At 61.2% G+C, this 17114-nt stretch overlaps 1 protein-coding gene across 1 annotated transcript in view; it reads left to right on the forward strand.

Annotated features, from left to right (window-relative positions):
- The window catches only part of EEPD1 (endonuclease/exonuclease/phosphatase family domain containing 1), a 36937-nt gene extending 20088 nt beyond the window's left edge, over positions 1 to 16849 (forward strand). Inside the window, exons 3-8 of the mRNA XM_031951709.1 lie at positions 1750 to 1801; positions 10521 to 10631; positions 11487 to 11621; positions 12412 to 12553; positions 13889 to 14083; positions 14905 to 16849. Coding sequence (XP_031807569.1) covers positions 1750 to 1801; positions 10521 to 10631; positions 11487 to 11621; positions 12412 to 12553; positions 13889 to 14083; positions 14905 to 15104 — 835 coding nt within the window. The 3' untranslated portion in view covers positions 15105 to 16849. The remainder of the gene's footprint in view (positions 1 to 1749; positions 1802 to 10520; positions 10632 to 11486; positions 11622 to 12411; positions 12554 to 13888; positions 14084 to 14904) is intronic.
- Positions 16850 to 17114: the final 265 nt, after the last annotated feature.

Here is a 17114-nt window from a genome sequence, read left to right on the forward strand (position 1 = left end):
AGGGGGATGCTGGGAGCCACACACTTTTACTTAATTATCATCATTAAGCGTAATTATCCTTGACAAAAACAGCGCAGAAAGACAAAGCCCAGAGACTGCTCCTCGGCTTCCTCTGTGCCCCCCCGGACCCCTTCTCTTTGGCGGACCCCTTCTGTGGAGATGCTTTGTGGCCCCCCCCCAAGCTTGAATGAGCCTGCGCTTCTCTGAGAAGAGCAGCCAGCAGCAGGGGGCAGTGCAGGGGCCGCCCAGCCGGGCCCAACCGGACCCCAGGGCCGGGGCCGGGGCTCCCCTGCCAGGCCCTGCCCCAAGGGCCAACTTCCTTTGGTCCTCTCCCTCTGCTGCCACGTCCAGGTCCAGGTCACCATTCATGGTGTCTCCCGGGTCCCTGATTTCCCATAAGGCCGGCCTGGGGGCTGCCCGTCTTCTCCTCCTAGAGGCCCCATTGATCTCCTCGACCTTTGACGTTTTGTCCATCCCCGCCCCCAGACTGGAGGCTCCTAGAGGGCAGGGCCATCTTTGCCTTTCTCTGTGTCCTTCCCTGGGGCCTGGCATACAGTAGGTGCTTAATAGATGTTGGTTGAGTTACCTTGGCCGCTGGGTGGGCTCAAACGCTTTTTCCCCTCTTCTGCTGGATTCCAGGGCCCGCCCCTGGACTCTGCCTTGGGATGGCCGCTGCCCTTAGGCTCCCCTTCCGGCCACTTCTCTGGGACCACTGGGGCTCTGACCTTTCTCACCGAGTTAAATGGCACTGGCGTCCAATGGTCACCCACTGGGCCGTTCGATGCTGACTGAAAGCGAAAGCCGTCCCCTCCTCCGTCTGGTGGCGGCTTTGAGGCCTCTGCCTTTAGTCTTGTCAGCTGGAGCTCGGGAAACTCGCCTGGGGCCCAGGCTTGTGGTTAAATCAGATTTTTCTCAATCATTGAGTATTTTCCTCTGAAAACAAAGTAAAACCTTTACCCTGGGAGCTCTGCAGGGGGTCGGCGGCTGCTCGGTCTCCCTGCTTCGTCCTTTTTACAACTGTCAACCACCCTCACCCCCACCCCCACCCCCCGCCCTTGAGGCCGCCGCCCCGCCTGGGATTGATGGCGATTGGGGTCTCTTTCCATCCACACTTACCCTGACCCAGGATCCCTCAGAAGCGTCTGGGGGCCAGAGTCTCCCTGCACCAGGTCAGGCTGGTCCTTAGACAGCCTGTCCCTCTCTGCCCCATCTGTCCCCGCCCCCACCGCCCCCTGCCCCATCCGACATTGCAGTTAGCCAGGCTTGTGTAGCAGCTGTGCCAGTCCCAGTCTCCCAGCCGGGGGCCCCAACGAGCTCGGCGATGGGGGGCCTGGGGGACTGGGCGATAGAACACCCGCCTGCCTGCCCCCCCCGCAGGATTGTGGCTGTTTCTGCCAGATGGCTCGGGGGGGGGGGCTGCCTTTCTGGGTACAGGGCACAGGAAGCATCTTTGGGGAACCCAGCCTTAGGGAGTGAGGAGTTATCTTGGTAAATTTGGGGTCCAGCAAAATCCCAAGGGAGGAAGTGGGGCCCTTGGTACAGTGGGGGGAGACACTGGGCTCTTAGCTCCCTTCCAAAGGACCCAAAGCCCATCTGGGGCCTCCAGGCTTAGAGCCTGCCCGGCCTGGTTGCGGCTCAGACGACGCTGGGCGCAGGAGTGGGGAGCGGGGAGAAAGGCCGCCCGGACCCCAGGGTTCGGTCTGATCTGCAGTGTTCCCTCCGGCTGACTCGGTTTCCTTGGTTTTTCAGCATCAAGCTCTTGGCTGTGCAAGATCTGGTCGACAGAGAGGCCCTGGAGAAGGTGAGTCTCAGGAAGCTTGGCCGTGGGGGGCAGCAGCTGGCCGGGGGGCGCTCCCACCATGCCCCGGGGCTGGCGCCCATCCCTGTGGGGGCACCCCCGGCCGCTGGGGCCTGATGGGGATGGCCTGGCCTGGCTGGAGAACCCGCCTGGGGTCAGGACCTCTGGGCCAACCTGGCCGGGTGGCCTGGCTCTGGGCAGGGAGGAGGCAGTGGCCCGTCCTGGCAGAGAGGCTTTGGGAGCGTCCCGAGCAAGGATGGCACAGGTCTGCTCAAACACGCGGAGGCCTGGGGCGGGGGGCGCCAGGCTCTGAGGGAGGGCTTGGAATGCCAGTCCTTGTTCCTGCTGCGAAAGTGTGTGGGCGGGGCCCATTTCCCCCCCCTCACTTCCCCCCCGGATTCCGCTGTTGTGGGAAACTGTTCGGGACAACGGGTGGAAGAGGCCATGACTGATGGGGTCTGCCCAGAGCCCAGGGGCTTCTTCCTCACCCCAAGGGCCGCCCATGTTCTTCAGAAAACACAGACCCCTTTCCCCTCCCCTCCCCCTTTCCCCTCCCCTCCCTTTATATCTCCTTGGTTCTAGATCTCTGCCCCCTCCCCTCACATCTTGCTTCTAGCTCTCTCCAGCCCTCCGCTTGCGGCTCCTTGGCTCTAGATCCCCTCCCCACCAGGGCCAGGGTGAGCTGTTTCATCAGCCCTGGGGAACAGGTCTCTCTGGGCCTGAAGCTGAGGGTCTTGCCCCGGTCTCCCCTCCCCCTTGCAGGTGTTGGGGCTCACCCACCCTGGGGCGGGACATTGAGGGCCACCAGGGTTTGTGGGAGGTGCCGGTGCCACTGCCTGTCCTGGCCATGCCCGCAGGCCTGGGGGGCCGGGGGAGCCCCCTCCTCGGCCTGAGTCTGACTGGCTGTGGCAGCTGCTGTTAATCCCAGGCCGTGTTTACCAACCATGGGTGCTGGGCCGGAGACAGAGACTTAGGTCCGGAGCTGAATGTGCCCCGGGCCCTCAGAGGGCCAGGCCCTGACCAGGTCAGCTGGGGGTGGGGGTGAGCAGGCCGGGCACATCATCTGGAGAAGAGCACCACGCGTTATTGGGGAGGGAATGGTGCCGTCCAGGATGGCCCAGCGACCCAGCCCCAGCTCAGGCCCCCGCGCCCCCGCTGGCTCTGAGGCTGTGCTCCCCCGAGTGTCTGTGGAGTTATCCTGGAGGGTCCCAGTGACCGCCCTCTACCCCCCTGAGCCAGGAGAAGATGGAGGGGGGCTATTGCTGTCTTGGGTGCTGGGCAGAGCCAGGGGCACAGGGTGCAGCGGCCCCCTCCCAGATCTAGCCCTCAGAGCTGTGACCAGCTGGTCCGGGCTCCCCTCCAGAGGGTCCGGGCTCCCCTCCCTGGGCGGCCTCTGGGCTCCGGAGCTGGGGCTGGCTATCGCCTGTGTTTGGGAAGGCCTACATGCACTTTGGGTCCATCCGTGTGCCGGGCCTGCCTCTTGGTCCCTTGCAGGGTGATGGAGCGGGAGCAGGCGGGCATCAGGGGGCGAGAGACCCCGGCCGCGGATGGAGCTGGGCCTCCCAGCTGGCTCCGGCACCTCTGAGCCTGCTTGTGGTCCTCCCCCTCCGGGCCTCAGCAGCTGGCGGCCCCCTCCTCTCACCTCTGCCCCAGATCGGAGAAGGGCCAGGCCATTGTTAGCCAGGCCCTCCACCTCCCGCAGGAAGCGTCCGCAGGCCCTGCCCCAGAAGTGAACTCAGATTTCCTCTCCTTCCGCGCCAGTCTGAAGAAATGAGGGGCCGGGCTCCGGCCCCCAAAGTGCAAATCCAAGGCCCATGGGGCCTCCCACCATCACCGTTCCTCAAAAACGGTCCCAAAAATGAATGTAGGAGGGACAAGACCCCCCACTGAGCACTCCGGGCAGAGGAGGGGCACAGGCAAGGAGGTGGGAAATGCACAGCAAGAGCAGACACAGGGAGCACAGACAAGAGGTGGGGGAGGCAGTATGTGCTAGAAAGGGGAGATGCAGAAATGGGGCACACAGCTGCCAGGGCCGAGCCCCGGCATTGGGAGGGGCCCCGGCATTGAGAGGGCTGGGGGATTTTCCCAGAAGACACTGGGAAGCTCAGGGGTCAGAGTGCAGCTGGCAGAGCCTTCAGACCTGAGGCCGCCTTGTTTAATGGCACCCCAGAGAGCTGGGGTTCCTGCATCAGATTGGGGAACCTGGACAGGCTCCATAGGGAGTCCCTGCCTGTTTGGGGGGGCGGCCAGAGCTGGGGGTGCATCCCTCCTGTTTCCAGAGTTATTCTTGGTTCCCAGGGGGGCCCTTTGCCAGGGGCTCAGAGGCCTTGGGGCCACCGTCCCTTCCCCACCAGGGCTTGTGCCTGCCCCCGAGTGGAACGCTCCCTCACCCACTCTCCCTTGTGTCCCTTAGTGCCTCCCTGGGCCCGGGGCCCTAACCCCCTGGGGGCCTGACCCTCTCTCAAGCCCACTGTTGCACTTTATCTGGGCATTTCTTCCTGCCCAGAAGGACAGAGCAGGCACTTCCCTGGGGAAGGACTGCCCATGATTGCCCAGAGCAAATGGGGCCTCGTTCCCCACCTCTTGGCCCCTCCCAGGATGCTCTGCGGGAGGGCAGCAGCAGGAGACCTTTCCCCATGGGGAGAGACAACAGGAGTCATTCCCCACAAGCAGACAGGCGCCAGGCCTGCTGGGGGCCACTCTGGGCTGGGGTCAGAGGGCAGCCCCTCCCACGGGAGCTCCCCTGCTTGGCCAGTGTCCAGCTTGCAGGTGAGTCCATGCTGACCCTCTCCAGTCCCCCCATCCTTTCCAGCCATGTGGTGCTGGCTTTGGGGCTGCCCGAGAAGCCCCTGGCGCTGGGGACCCGGGGGCTCTGCCCCCCCCCCCCCCCAATCAGGGCCATGGAACTGGCAGGTTCCCAACATAATAGAACCTGTAACAAAGCAGAGAGGGCCACCCTAACTGGCCATCCTCCCACAGGGCCACAGCTGCCCCGGGGTTCCCTGGGAGGGCCCACACCCGCCGGCACCAGTTCCTCCGGGAGCTATTTTAGGTGGATTCGGACCAGAAACGATCCGAAGTGGAGATTCGACCCCAAGTCTGCCCCTGTCACTCCCCAGCTGCACAAAGATCTTGTCTGGCTCCCTGTGGCCTCTAACGGAACCAGAGTCCTCGGGCGCTCGGGGCTCTCCACTGGCGGCTCTAGTTTGGGGCAAGCTGCGGGAAGGAACATTCTGCCCTGGGAATCTGGGCCGACTTCCTGCAAGAGGCAGCTCGGGAGCTGGTTCTTAAAGTGGGCAAAGGAGAAGGAAGGTTTTCTGGGTGAGGAGAGCAGCTTGATCGGGATTGGCAACTGGGGAGGGAAGTGCAGAGAAAATACTTATAACGCGCTTAGGCCGGGCAGGCTCACAGCTAAGTGCTTCTTGCTCATTATTTATTCATTCATTTAGCCATGCATCCGTCCCTTTATTTGTTTCATTCTCTTTCCTCCTTCCCCCTTTCCCTCTTTCCTTCCTTCCTTCCCTCTCTCCCTCCCTTCCTTCCCTCTCTCCCTCCCTTCCTTCCCTCTCTCCCTCCTGCCAGCCCCACCCCCAAGTCCAGCACCCCACGCTGCACCCGAGTGGGCACCAGGCCCTGCTGGCTCTGGCTCATGTCCTGATGGGGCTGAGGAGGGCCCGGGCCCCGGCCCCCCAAGATCCCCGCCTCTGTCCAGGGTGTCCCGGCTGCTCAGGGCTCTGCTCCCCTCCCCCTGCATCTGCCCATGATCCAGCGGGAGTTCCCCCAGCGGCTAGGGGTCCCAGCTGGGCCCGGCAGGGCGGGGCGGCCTGTGAAGGCCCATCCCCCTCCTGGGTTTGCCTGCAGCTCCCTTCCTGCCTTCCCATCTGCCCCCAGGCCCGTCCCTCTCCCGAGGCTCCCTTTCGGTTCCCAAATGGAATGGGGCTGCCCCTCCCCCAGCCAGGCAGGATTAATTCAATCCTTTCATCTCGGATAACTGGGCCCCTCCCTCACAGATAATCCCTTGTGTAAAAAATAGCCGGGATATTTATAAGTGACGGGCGGGTGACGGACTGAGGCTGCTGGGGGGGAGGGGGGGGGAAGGAGCCTGCTGGCTTCGGGTAGTTTTTTTAAACACAATTTATTTTTACATCAACCATGGGGGCAAAACCCGACCTGATTAAACACAACCACAAGAACTGAGACGGCTGAAAAGAGGGGCGGGGGAGGGGGAGGAAGCTGGCTGGCCTGGCTTTGGGCTCTGGGGCTCTAGGTTCTGGACTCTGGGGCTCTAGGCTGTAGATACTCCAGGCTCTGAAGCTCTAGATGCTCTGGGCTCTGGGTGCTCTGGGATACTTTGAACAGTGCAGACCCCGATGTCAGCAGCCCCTGGTGGCTGAACCTTGTAGATGGGCGGCGGAGCCGAAGGAGAGCCCCGGTTTCCTCCTGTGTGCTGGTGCAGGGGATGCTGGGCTAAGGCCCAGAGGTAATTCAGGCCGATCCATTCATTTGTAAATGGAGAAACTGGGAAGCATAGAGATGGCCTGCATGTGGGGGAGGAGGAGGGGGAGTCTGCAAACTCCCATTGCTCACATCCCTGTCTTGACCTGGGCTCTCGGATCAGCTGAGAATGACCGAGCTGTGGGCTGTGCTTTGAACCCCTCCACTTGCCTCCCGGCGCTGTAGCCGGGGCCTTCCGAAGGCAGGAGGGGCCAACTCTCCCCTGGGTCCTGTACCCGGCAGTCTCCCCGGCAGCAGCAGGTGCCTTGAGGCTTCTAGATGGGTGCAATAATTCGGCACCTGTAGTACTCTCAGCCAGTCTGTCAAGGGCTCTTGCAGGATTTTGGCTGGTTGGTAGAAGCGCCATATTGGGAGAGAGCCTCGAAGGCCATGTTCTGCTTGGCCAGGTTGAGTGCTTTCTTGACGCCCAGAAAACAGTAAATCTGGTGGGATTCCGACTTATGCATCTATTCTCCAAAGGCTTCTGTAGAAGTGGGAACAGAGGCCTTGGGCCAGTAATTAGGGGAACTTTGAAGTAGAACTCAATCCCCCCACCCCTCCCAGAGCTTGGATACCCAAACTTTGAATGGTAGAAACCATCCTGGGCTATTGTGGGCCCCTGTAGCAGCCCCCTGGTCTGCCAGGCCAGAGGGCTGAGGGATAGAGGGACAGCATCCCACTGGGGACAATTCTGTGCTCCACCCTCCCCCATTCAGATGGGGCAGGGAACTTGGCTGTGAATTAGCTTGCATTGGGAGAGGCTGAGCTTGGAGATCCAGTCCCTGGGGAAACCATCATCAGAGGGAAGGGAGTCAGAAAGGGAGCAATAGGGGAAAATACTGAAATTACCGAAGATCTCGGGAAGAAGGAAACTCAGAGACTTTGAAGAGAAGCAGATCTATCCACAGTGAAACCAGTGACACTGGAAGGAAATATGGCATAAAGGGGCACAAAGAGAAAATTAAACAAAAAACAAGGAACAGGACTCGTTGCATGGGAGGAGAGGGGGGGGGGGGCGGAATCTGCTTGATTAGTTGGGAGGAAAAGAATTAAATTCTTGAAGCAGAAAGGAAGGAACAAAATCTCAAGAGGAAGGGTAATAAATGGACCAAAGGAAGGTGGAGATTAGAGGTGAGAAAGGCAAGAGGACCATCTTAAGCTTTAGCAACTAAAGAGATATAAATGAAAGATGGGGAGGAAAAGGACATTAGGGTCGAGCTAAGAAAAATGTAAACCTAACTCGTAACTTTAAACGTGAATGAATTAAACAATAAAATGAAAAAGGCAACAGATTAGATTTAATTTATAATCTGTCACAAGAAACATGTTTAAAAAACAAAGATACAGAATTTCACTAACGGGATTAAGAAATGGCCTTTGCATCAAATGAATCCAAAAGAAACAGGACTTGCAAACATGCTGTTCGACCAAGCAAAAAGAAACATTCCGAAAGGAAAAGCGATAAACGAGGAAACAATGTTGTGCTGAAGGCCCAGAAACAACAAGCGGTGTCAGTAACAAGCTTAGATGCCCCAAATGTCTTTACATCCACATTCATAAAGGAAACCTTATCTGGGCTACAGCAGATATAGATAGAAACACAGGAGCGACGGGAGGCTTCAGTATTGCTCTCTCCGTTTTGGACGAGTTAAACAAAAGGGAGAATATGAAACTGAACAAAACGATTGGAGAAACTACTGCTAAATGATGTCTTTTCGAAAAGGGACTGCACAAGAATGTGTGTATATGCACGTATATATGAATATATTACATATGTGTGTGTGTATATATACATATAGAGGTGTGTATGTGTGTGTCTATCTTAGCACCACATAGAAATTTTATAGGTGAGTCAAGAAGAGCCAAGTTCAAATCCAGCTGCAGACACTTACTAGCCGGGAGACCTTAACTCGTTTTGCCTCACTTTCCTGATCTGTAAAATGATCTGTAGAAGGCATCGGCAAATCGCTGTAGCATCTTTGCCAAGAAGACTCCAATAGGTCACAGAGTATGATGAGACTGATGGGGACACTTTAGCACTAGGGATAAAAAACACCTTCAGAGAAAAGTTAGCATTCTATTGGGTCTAAGTGGGGGAGGGGGGGGTCACAGAGAAATCAGTGCAAATGTTGTTCCTCATCCATTGTTGGGTTCACAGTGACTGGAGTCCCCCCTCCCCCCATCTTACAGAAGGGGAAACTGAGGTCAGAGAGATCCTCTGATGCCCAAACTAGCCTTCCATTGGGGGCAGGGTCGGTCAATATTCCCTCTACTCCCCAACCCCCCCACCCCCGCCCTGGCCTTCCCCTGGATGGGAGGAAGGCACCCGCCGGAGCTGGCTCTGCAGGGGCAGTTTTAGCACAAAAGCCTCCAGGGACTTAATCCAGTGTCCCAAAGCCTGGCAAGGTTCACACGGTGATTGGGGAACAGGAGGGCCCTCCCACTCAGCTCCCCTGCTCCCCCCTGACCCAGTGTTCCTCCTCTCTCCCTTTTTCTTCTCCCCCCACTTGGGGCCTTGAGGAAGCTGAGGGGGCCCAACTCTTCCCCTCTTTCCCCCCCCCCCAGAAGCAGCCGGCTATGGGGCTGAGAGGGGAGCCCAGTAGGGCAGCAGGGCGGTGGTGTGGACTAGAAGCGCTCTGGCCGTAGTCCCTCTTTGTCACCCCGCCCTTGGCCCAGAGCCATGGCTCCCCCATACCTGGTGACTGAGCATCGTTTAGCAGCACTGAGACCTGGTTCAGGAGAGACCTGGGGTCACATGGTGCTGTCTCCAGGACTCCCCATGGGGTTAATGGGGCCCAGCAGCCACTTCCCGCAGGTGTGAGTCAGGTGCTCTGGGAGGATTAAATCTCCCGAGAAACAGGAGCTCCACTCCGCACCTGGGGAGTCTCGTTGGGAAGAATCTGGTTTCATCCTCTTAGAGTCTGGCCTCAGATTTCCCCAGGCCTGGACCATGGAGGGGTGGGGGGCTGTGGGGGCTTGGAGCAGTGGGGGAGGGGTATGTGTGGCCGGCTGTGCGGCTTGATTGGACCCCCCCTTTGCTTCACCCAGATCTGTGAACCCAGAGCATTTGCAGACTTGGACCTTTTGTTTTTCCTGATAGAAGGCAGAACCCTCCCTGTGGCTGGGAAATTTGGCCAGGGAAGGCAGTCCCTGTTCTTGGATCTGTGCCTTTGCCCAAGCCTCCCCCCCCCCAACATCACCAAGGCCGGCTTTCCCCAGGCCCTGGAAGCCCCGACCTTTTGCAGGCCGGTGAGGTAACGCTCTGTCTGCAGCTGCACAATTTCATACCGAAGGGCCAAGACTCAGCCTTGGTATATGTTTGCATCCTTAGTCCTTACAGACTCGGGGGAGCCCCAGATTTGCCTGCCAAGCCCAGCTATGAGGACTTTTGGACCCACAAGGGTGAAGGGCAATTGTGGGGCAGAAGTTGGGGCTTCAGAAATGCCATCCTGGAGGGAAATGTCATCCCTTGGTCCTTTGGGGACAGCCGGCACCCAGACAGCCTCCACAACAGCGTCCCAGGAAATGACCTTCAGCAAAGCGCCCGCTTCTGCTCCCAGAGTCCCTGGGGGCAGCGCGTGGACCTTTCTCCCTGGAACCGCCTCCCAGAACTGTCTCCCTGGGCCCTCGCCCCCTGACTGCCCAGCCAGGTCTGGGGAAAAGCTGCTTGGCTGGTAGAAGCCTCATAGATGAGGGCAGTGTCTTCATGACCCGAAGCCAGGGCCGGTGCCTCCCTGCCCCTTACCCCCTCTGTCCTGCCTGTAACTCGGCTTCGGATGTACCTGCTGGCCAGTCTCCTTAGATTGGAAGCTCCTTGAGGGCAGGCCCCGATTTTTGCCTTTTTTCACCCCACACACGGGCCGCCCTTCATAGCCGTTCATTGGCTGACATCCCCTTGGGTTGGGCACGGGAGCAGGTGGTTCTTCCACAGCAGCGCAGGTCTGGCTTCCGTCATGGTGGCAGGGGTGACCTCGGGGCCGGACACTGAGGTCATTGGCCGCGGGCCTCTCCGGAGCTGGGTGCCCTTGGGCAGCGCCCCATCCCATGGCTTGCCCGGCTCCGAGGACAGCCTGTGGTCGCCCGAAAGCCTCCGTGAGCCTTAGCTGGGGCCATTGTGGCTGATGGGAAAGAGTCACTTCCTGAGAAAATGGCCAGCTCCGAGCCGGCTCTTTGCCGAGTCTCCCGCTGCCCCCTCGGCTCTGACCGGACTCGTGTCTTCTCTTGGCAGTTTTGTATGGAGCTCAACCAGCCCACCCTGCCCAGCATCCGCAAGTGGAAGGGCCCCCGCGGATCCTGGAGAGCCGCCGTCTCCGGGAAGCCCTCCAGCCTGCCCCCTCAGGTAAAGGAAGGTGCGGGGGGAAGGGGGGTCCCTGCTCTCACCAAACTCCTGTTAGGCAGTGTCCAGGCCACCAGGAGCCAAATTCGAATCCAGCTCGGGCACTCACTAGCTGCCTGACTCTGGGCAAGTCGTTCAGCTTCTGTTTAATGAAGGTCACAGTAGTGCCAGCTTGCGGATTCTGTGTGAGGGTCAGCAGCTCCAGCATTTGTGAAGCTCTCGCCAGGGGCTGGACACAGGGGGAGGCTGTAGAGACGTCGCTGTGATAATCGTCCTAAACGGGCAGGAAATGTGGGCCCCGAGAGTAACAGCATAACCCCCAACAGTCATTCTTGATGCTGCAAGTCATGCAAATGTTAGCCAGAGTGATGAGGATGCATCTCAGTGCCCTACAGGGGCGGCAGCCTTTGAGCTTTACATTATCCCCAATTTACGGATGGGGAAACCGAGTCCCAGGGCAGTGAAATGTCTAGTCCCGGGAAGAAGAGCTGACGCCCCTGAGGGGCCCCAAAGCTACGATGAGGAGGGTCACGCCATAACTCTGAGCTGGCTTGGATGGCCTCCCCTGGGGACTCTCCTGGGGCCTCTGGGCCTCCCCTGGGGACTCCCCTGGGGCTTCCCCTGGGCCTCTTTTGGGGCCTCTGGGCCTCTCCTGGAACCTCTTTTGGGACCTCTGGGCCTCTCCTGGAACCTCTTTTGGGGCCTCTGGGCCTCTTGGCCTCCCCTGGGCCTCTCTGCCTCCCAACCACCCGCGCAGCTGCAGATGAGGGAGAAACTGAGGCTGGGGTCAGCCCGGCGGGATCTGTACACGGACCCCGGGCTTCCTGCACCCTCTCACCAGGGGCTCTTTCCTGACAGGGCGGGGCTTACCTGGGCTTCCTGTGGGACGCGGCCGCGGGGGTGGAGCTGAGGGAGGCCAGCATCCTGGAGGGGCCCCCGGCCCCCAGCAATGGCAAGCACTCGGCCCCTGCCCCCTACGTGGCGCACTTTAAGGTACATTCGGTGGTGGTGGTGGGGGCGGCTGTGTGTGAGTGGGACGTGGGATGTGGCAAGGGTGGATCTGGGCCCGGGTAAAGTGCTGCCCTTGGGCCTGGCGGGCTCTAATTCCACTTCCATCCGGGCCCTTTCCCTGGGTTCCTCCCCTGTAAATTGGGGGGTGCATTTAGGGTTAGGGTTAGCTAGACATTTGTGGGACCCCAGCAGCCCCAGCTTAGGTCTTTCTATACCCCTTAGGCGGGCCATCCTGGAAGCCTCTGGCCCCTGCTTGGAATCAAATCCAGTCTCAGGGGGCCAGAGGAAGCCCCCCCTTTCTGGGGGGACCCCTGCTCCAGAGCTGCCATCTCCAGCGGCATTTCCCAGGGCTTTGAGTCCCGGCAGGGGGTTGGCGGCTGCTGGGAACTGTGGGAACCGGGCCAGAGTGGGGGCAGAAGCTCCCCCAGCTCCCCCCCCGCACCCCTCGTGTGCCCGCTGGCTGCATCCGGGTGACTGGGGACCCTGGGCAGCGGCTCCCTTGGTTTGAGGTTGGGGGTGGGCGCCCCTTTCTTCAGAGGGGGAGTTTCCTACTGGAAGACCCCAGCCCCAGGGCGTGGCAGCTCCAGCACCCGAAGGGTAGCCCCGCCTTCAGCCCAGGCCAGTTTCTTCCTCTTGGGGGAGCTCCCTGGGGCTGCCCCTAGTGCCCTCAGTCAGGACCCCCGCCCACATCTGCTTCCTCCAGGAGGCCGCAGGGCTTCGGCCTGTGGCGCCCCCTCCAGACTCATTTTTCTGACTGTTTCCTTCTGCCCAGATTGGGGCAAACGACCTCATGCTGGTGAACCTGTGTCTGGCCGCCCCAGCCGGCCCCGTGGGGGGCGACAATGCCGGGAAGACCCCCAGCAACAGCCACAAAGCGGCCCCCTTTGCCACGACCCTGCAGGACATGTTCAAAGGTAGGGCTGGAAGGGGGCAGCTCCCACCCCCGAGGCTGGTGGGGCCCCGGGCAGAAGCCGGCCCTGGCCCAAGGGACCTTCTGCCACCTCCTACCTTCCTGGGCCGCGGCATCTCCCTGTGCCTGAGGAATTGCCCTGCTCTGGGAGAGGCGGGCGGGTTGTGGGCGGGGCGCAGGCAGGAGGGGCACGGGCAGATCGTGGGCGGGGCGCTGCCAGGCTGAAGCCTTGGGACACTATGGGACAGTTCTCCAGGCTGGTCTAGGCTTGGGGGGGCAGGGAGAATTGGTGACCAGCAGGAAGGTTTGTGGGGCCCCTGCCAAGGCCCTTCACACCCCCAACGTGCCCAGGCCCCGGCCCAGCTCCAGCAGCCTAAGGACTCTAGAAAGGGAAGGGCAGACCCGGGCCCCGGGGGCTGGGTGATCTTTACCCCCAGGGGAGGCAGATCCGTCCCTGGAGGGTACCGGGGAGCACTGGAGATACTGTAGGCTCCTGGGAGGATCCTCGGGTCCGCCCTCACCCATCCCTCAACGTTCAGATAGGAGCTGAGGGTCCTGCACAGGGTGGTTCAGGGGACAGAGCCCAGACCCTGCCGGGCCTGCAGACAGTGGAGGCCGCTCTCAGGGGCCGGGGGACTCCCACTCATGCTTCTCGCTGTGCTGCAGCCTCTCCCGAGCCACGAATGGAGCCACAAATGGAGCCACAATTAGCACGTGGGTGGAGGAGATGTTGTAGGCTATTATTTGGGGCTTATTATCATCGGTCCTCTCCCACATGAAAGCCCCTCAGCCCCGTCCTAGACAAGCAGGCTCCTCCCTGGCTCCCTGCCCACCTGCCTCGGGTGCCCACCGGGCATGGGGGGGAGCAAAGCTGCTCCGGGCTCAGCCATAAATGCCCCGGCGGCCCCTCCAGCCTCTGAAGGAGTCATGGGAGGGGGGGGGGTGCCCCGCTCGCCAGGGCTGGGCTTGCTTTGTGGGGGCAGCAGGGGCCAGACCTCTGGCACAGCCCCAGTGGGTGCCCGTCCCTGGCCTCAGCAGCTGAAGTAATCTCCAGCAACGGCCTGGAGCTTTTTGTACCTGCGGGAGAGGGGAGGATGGCACCTCCCTCCCAGGCTGCTCTGGTGCAGGTCAGATTGGGCCTGTAAACTTGAAAGGAGATGTGCCCTCTTAAAGAGCCTTTCTGCTTCTCCCTCCCTCCTTCTCCTTTTGTGTTTTCCTCTCTCCCATCTCCTCTTCCTCCTTTTTCTCCCTCTTTCCCTCCTCCTCCTCCTCCCCCTCCCCCTCCTCCTCCTCTCCCTCCCCCTCCTTTCTTTCCCTTCCCCGCCTCCCTTCATTCTAGGAGAAAAAGACTTTGTTATCCTGGGCGACTTTGGCCAAGGTCCAGAGAGCAGCGACTGTGACATCTTGAGGAAAGAGAAATTCCAGGCCCTGGTCCCCGGCACCACCTTCACCGACATCAGCACCAAGAATCCCCAGGGCACAAAGTCCCTGGACAACGTTTGGATCAGCAAAAGCCTGAAGAAGGTTTTCACAGGTAAAAGAGGCCCCTCCCCCTTTCTTGAGGAGGGGGTAGGAAGTGGGGGCAGCTGGGGTCAAACGGGAGGGGGGAGGCGGCCTGATTTTTACAAAGGCCTCAGGTTACGCTCTAGGTTGGCTTGGCCACTTCTTCAGAAACCAGGGCCCACCAGCTGTTCCTGCTGCGGCCTCACAGCTCTGGGACCTCCAAAGGGCTTTTATTGGGCTCTGAACTTGGGGGCTCCTGGTGGGGTGACTGCTGAAGGGACTGGCTGTGAGCCTGAGGCGGGACCCAGCCTGCCCCATCCTGGTTACAACTCAGACCTCGGGGGCACCTTGGCAGAGGAGGCTGGGATTTGTGGGCGGCCGGATCCTGTGCTTCTCTAAACAAGGAAGGAGGAAGTTGGGTGGGGCCGGATCCTCCCCCTGGGAGCCCAGACCCGGTGCCTTCCCTTCTTTTAAATGCTCTGGGAGGCCCGGTGTAGACCAGACCCTCCTGTCAGAATTGTCTGTAGCAGGCAATGGCAAAGGGAGCCACGTATGTTGCGGCCGACATTACGATGTTTGAAAAACGAAACTTGGCCAAGTTCAGATGCCGGGTCCAACCTGCGCTTGCTTTGGGCAGTTGGGCAGAATGATGGCTTGACCCTGGCTAACCATGACCCAGAGTCCCTCCCGCCCCAGATTGCCATCTGGTGCCCCACCCCCGTTGCAGGGATGAGGAAGGGGGGCCCGGCCTCTGCTCTCCCGGAGGGAAGGCAGGTTTTGAGCCCAGCCTTGGCCAGGCCCTCAGAGGCTCAAGCGCACACCCTGACGTCCAGCTTTCCCCCTTCCCCACAGGCCACTGGGCGGTGGTGAGAGAAGGCCTCACCAACCCCTGGATTCCGGATAACTGGTCGTGGGGCGGCGTGGCCTCCGGCCACTGCCCGGTGCTGGCCGAATTTTACATGGACAAGGATTGGAAGAAGGAGACGGCCTCCCGGGGAGGCAGTGGCGTGTCCCTGGAGCAGAGCGAGTCCCACAGTAAACATGAGCGGTGACGGGCCAGACAGCACCATGGCCAGCGGAGGGACCCGACCCAGGAACCCCGATCCCGCCGTCCCGCCTCCTCCGTGTTGTCCAGGAACGTTCTGCAGCCTTGGCCCACACCGAAGGGGGAATTCTTTATGGGGGACAGAGCGGCACTCCTTCCGACCGGACATTTGAGGGCCAGTCCTTGGGAGGCCAGCCAGGCGATCTGCCCCGCAAGGCCTGGAACGCTCCGAGTGGCCCTGGTCCCACCTCCTGTGCACACCTGGAAGGCTCAGAACGGCCCTGCTCAGGGTGCCCACCTTCCCGGGTTTGGCCCCGACCAGGGCCAGGTTAACGAGGAGTCATCCTTGGCCCTGGGACGCCCTCTCTGACCATCACTGTTCGTCCTCCACCAATAGTTAGCCCTTCTCGGCTCCCGCGGGACTAAGCTGGACATCCCGCTGACTGTGCCTGTCCCACATTTGTGTTCCCGGGGCCAGGGCCATGATGCCATGGGGGTGAACTGATGCTCCTGGCTAGTGATCTGAACCTGCCCTCTGCCCTTTGGCCTCCAGGTTCCCGCCTCTCCACCTTCTGCTCTCAGCACACACCTGGCCTTGCCTTCTTTGTGGAAAGGATGGAGGTCCTGGGCACCGAGCTCGGGGTTCTCGTTCCCCACTGATGCCCCATCGCTCCCTCTTCTGGACACCCCATCTTTCCTACTCCCCGACACACCATCTCTCCCACTGCGACACCCCATTTCTCCTGCTCTTCCCTTGCACCACTGGGGAGGAAGGCAGCCTTCATCCTTGCCAAGGCCATCTCCCTTACTGGCTGAGCCCTGGATCCCTGGGCCCGGCTCCTGTGGCCCCCCCTCCCATCTCACCCAGGAGCTCCAGCATTTCCCCGCTCACTTTCCTGTTCATCCTGTTTCCTCCACCTGAGGGCTCCTTGTCCCTGCCCTCCCCTCAAGCGCTCTCCCATAGCTCTCCCAGGTCAGAGCAGAGCCGGGCATCTCAGGCGGCTTCCTTAAGCCCCTGACTTCTGACCCGGGCCAGCTTCTCCCTGGCTGCCCGGGGCCCTGGGACTGCTGGGGCTGTGGCGGGGCCGGGTACTCCGCCTCGGGTCTCCCCTGCCCTCCCTCCCTCTCCGACGGCCCCTTCTCCCCCCGTCCTGCCCCTGGCTTGTGCCCCTGCTCTGGCCGGGCTCCCGTGGGCCCTCTGTCTCTGCTCTCACTCGCTCCCCTAGATTAAGTCTAGCCGCAGGTAACCGCGGGCCTGGCCTCTGGCGAGCTCCAGCCGGCCTCCGGCTGCCCGTTGGGCCTCTCCCCCGGAAGCCTCCCCTCAGACTTTGGGATCCCTTCGGAGGCCGCCTCCGGCCTCTCCCTTGGTCTCCCTGCCTCCGATGTCTCCTCTCCCCAACGCTTCCCCCAGCAGCCGCCCTCTTCCTTAGGGCCGGCTTCTCGGTCCTGCTGCGCTCCCCGCCGGGCCGGTCCCCCTCGGCACCTGGCGCTGCCCGGGAGCCGGGGCCGGGACCGCGCTTCCTCCTCTGGGAAGCCTTCCCTGCCCCCCCCAGCCTCTCCCCCATTTCTCATCCTCTGAAAACGGAGGTTCCCGGCGTGCCCCGTGGAGTGGCGCCCTCCGAGGCGGGCAGGGTCTGGGTCAGGTCCCTGCGCCCGGCCCGGGTTTGCGGGTGGGGGGCACTGAATAAATGCTTCCTGGATTGCCTTGATTTGACTTGAAATAAACCTCAGCAGGAAGGCTGGTTGTGGTTCCGCCCGTGGCACTTGTTCTCGTCCTGAAGCGCCAGCACGGGCGCCAAGCCCCGGCCCCACGCCCCCCCCCCCCCACGCCCGCGCCCCGGCCCCCAGGTGCCGGGGAGACGCCTCCCTTGCTGGGGGGGGCGGGCTCTCCCCGCTGCCTTTTCCCGCTCTGGGGGCGGCTCCCGGCTTCCTCTGCGCATGTCTCCCCATGCCCCCCCATGCCCACCTTGGCTGGCGCCTCGGGCCTCCCGCGTGCCCCTGGCCCCCGGGGGGGGGG

This window comes from Sarcophilus harrisii, chromosome 1 (assembly GCF_902635505.1).
Source record: "Sarcophilus harrisii chromosome 1, mSarHar1.11, whole genome shotgun sequence".
NCBI lineage: Eukaryota > Metazoa > Chordata > Mammalia > Dasyuromorphia > Dasyuridae > Sarcophilus > Sarcophilus harrisii.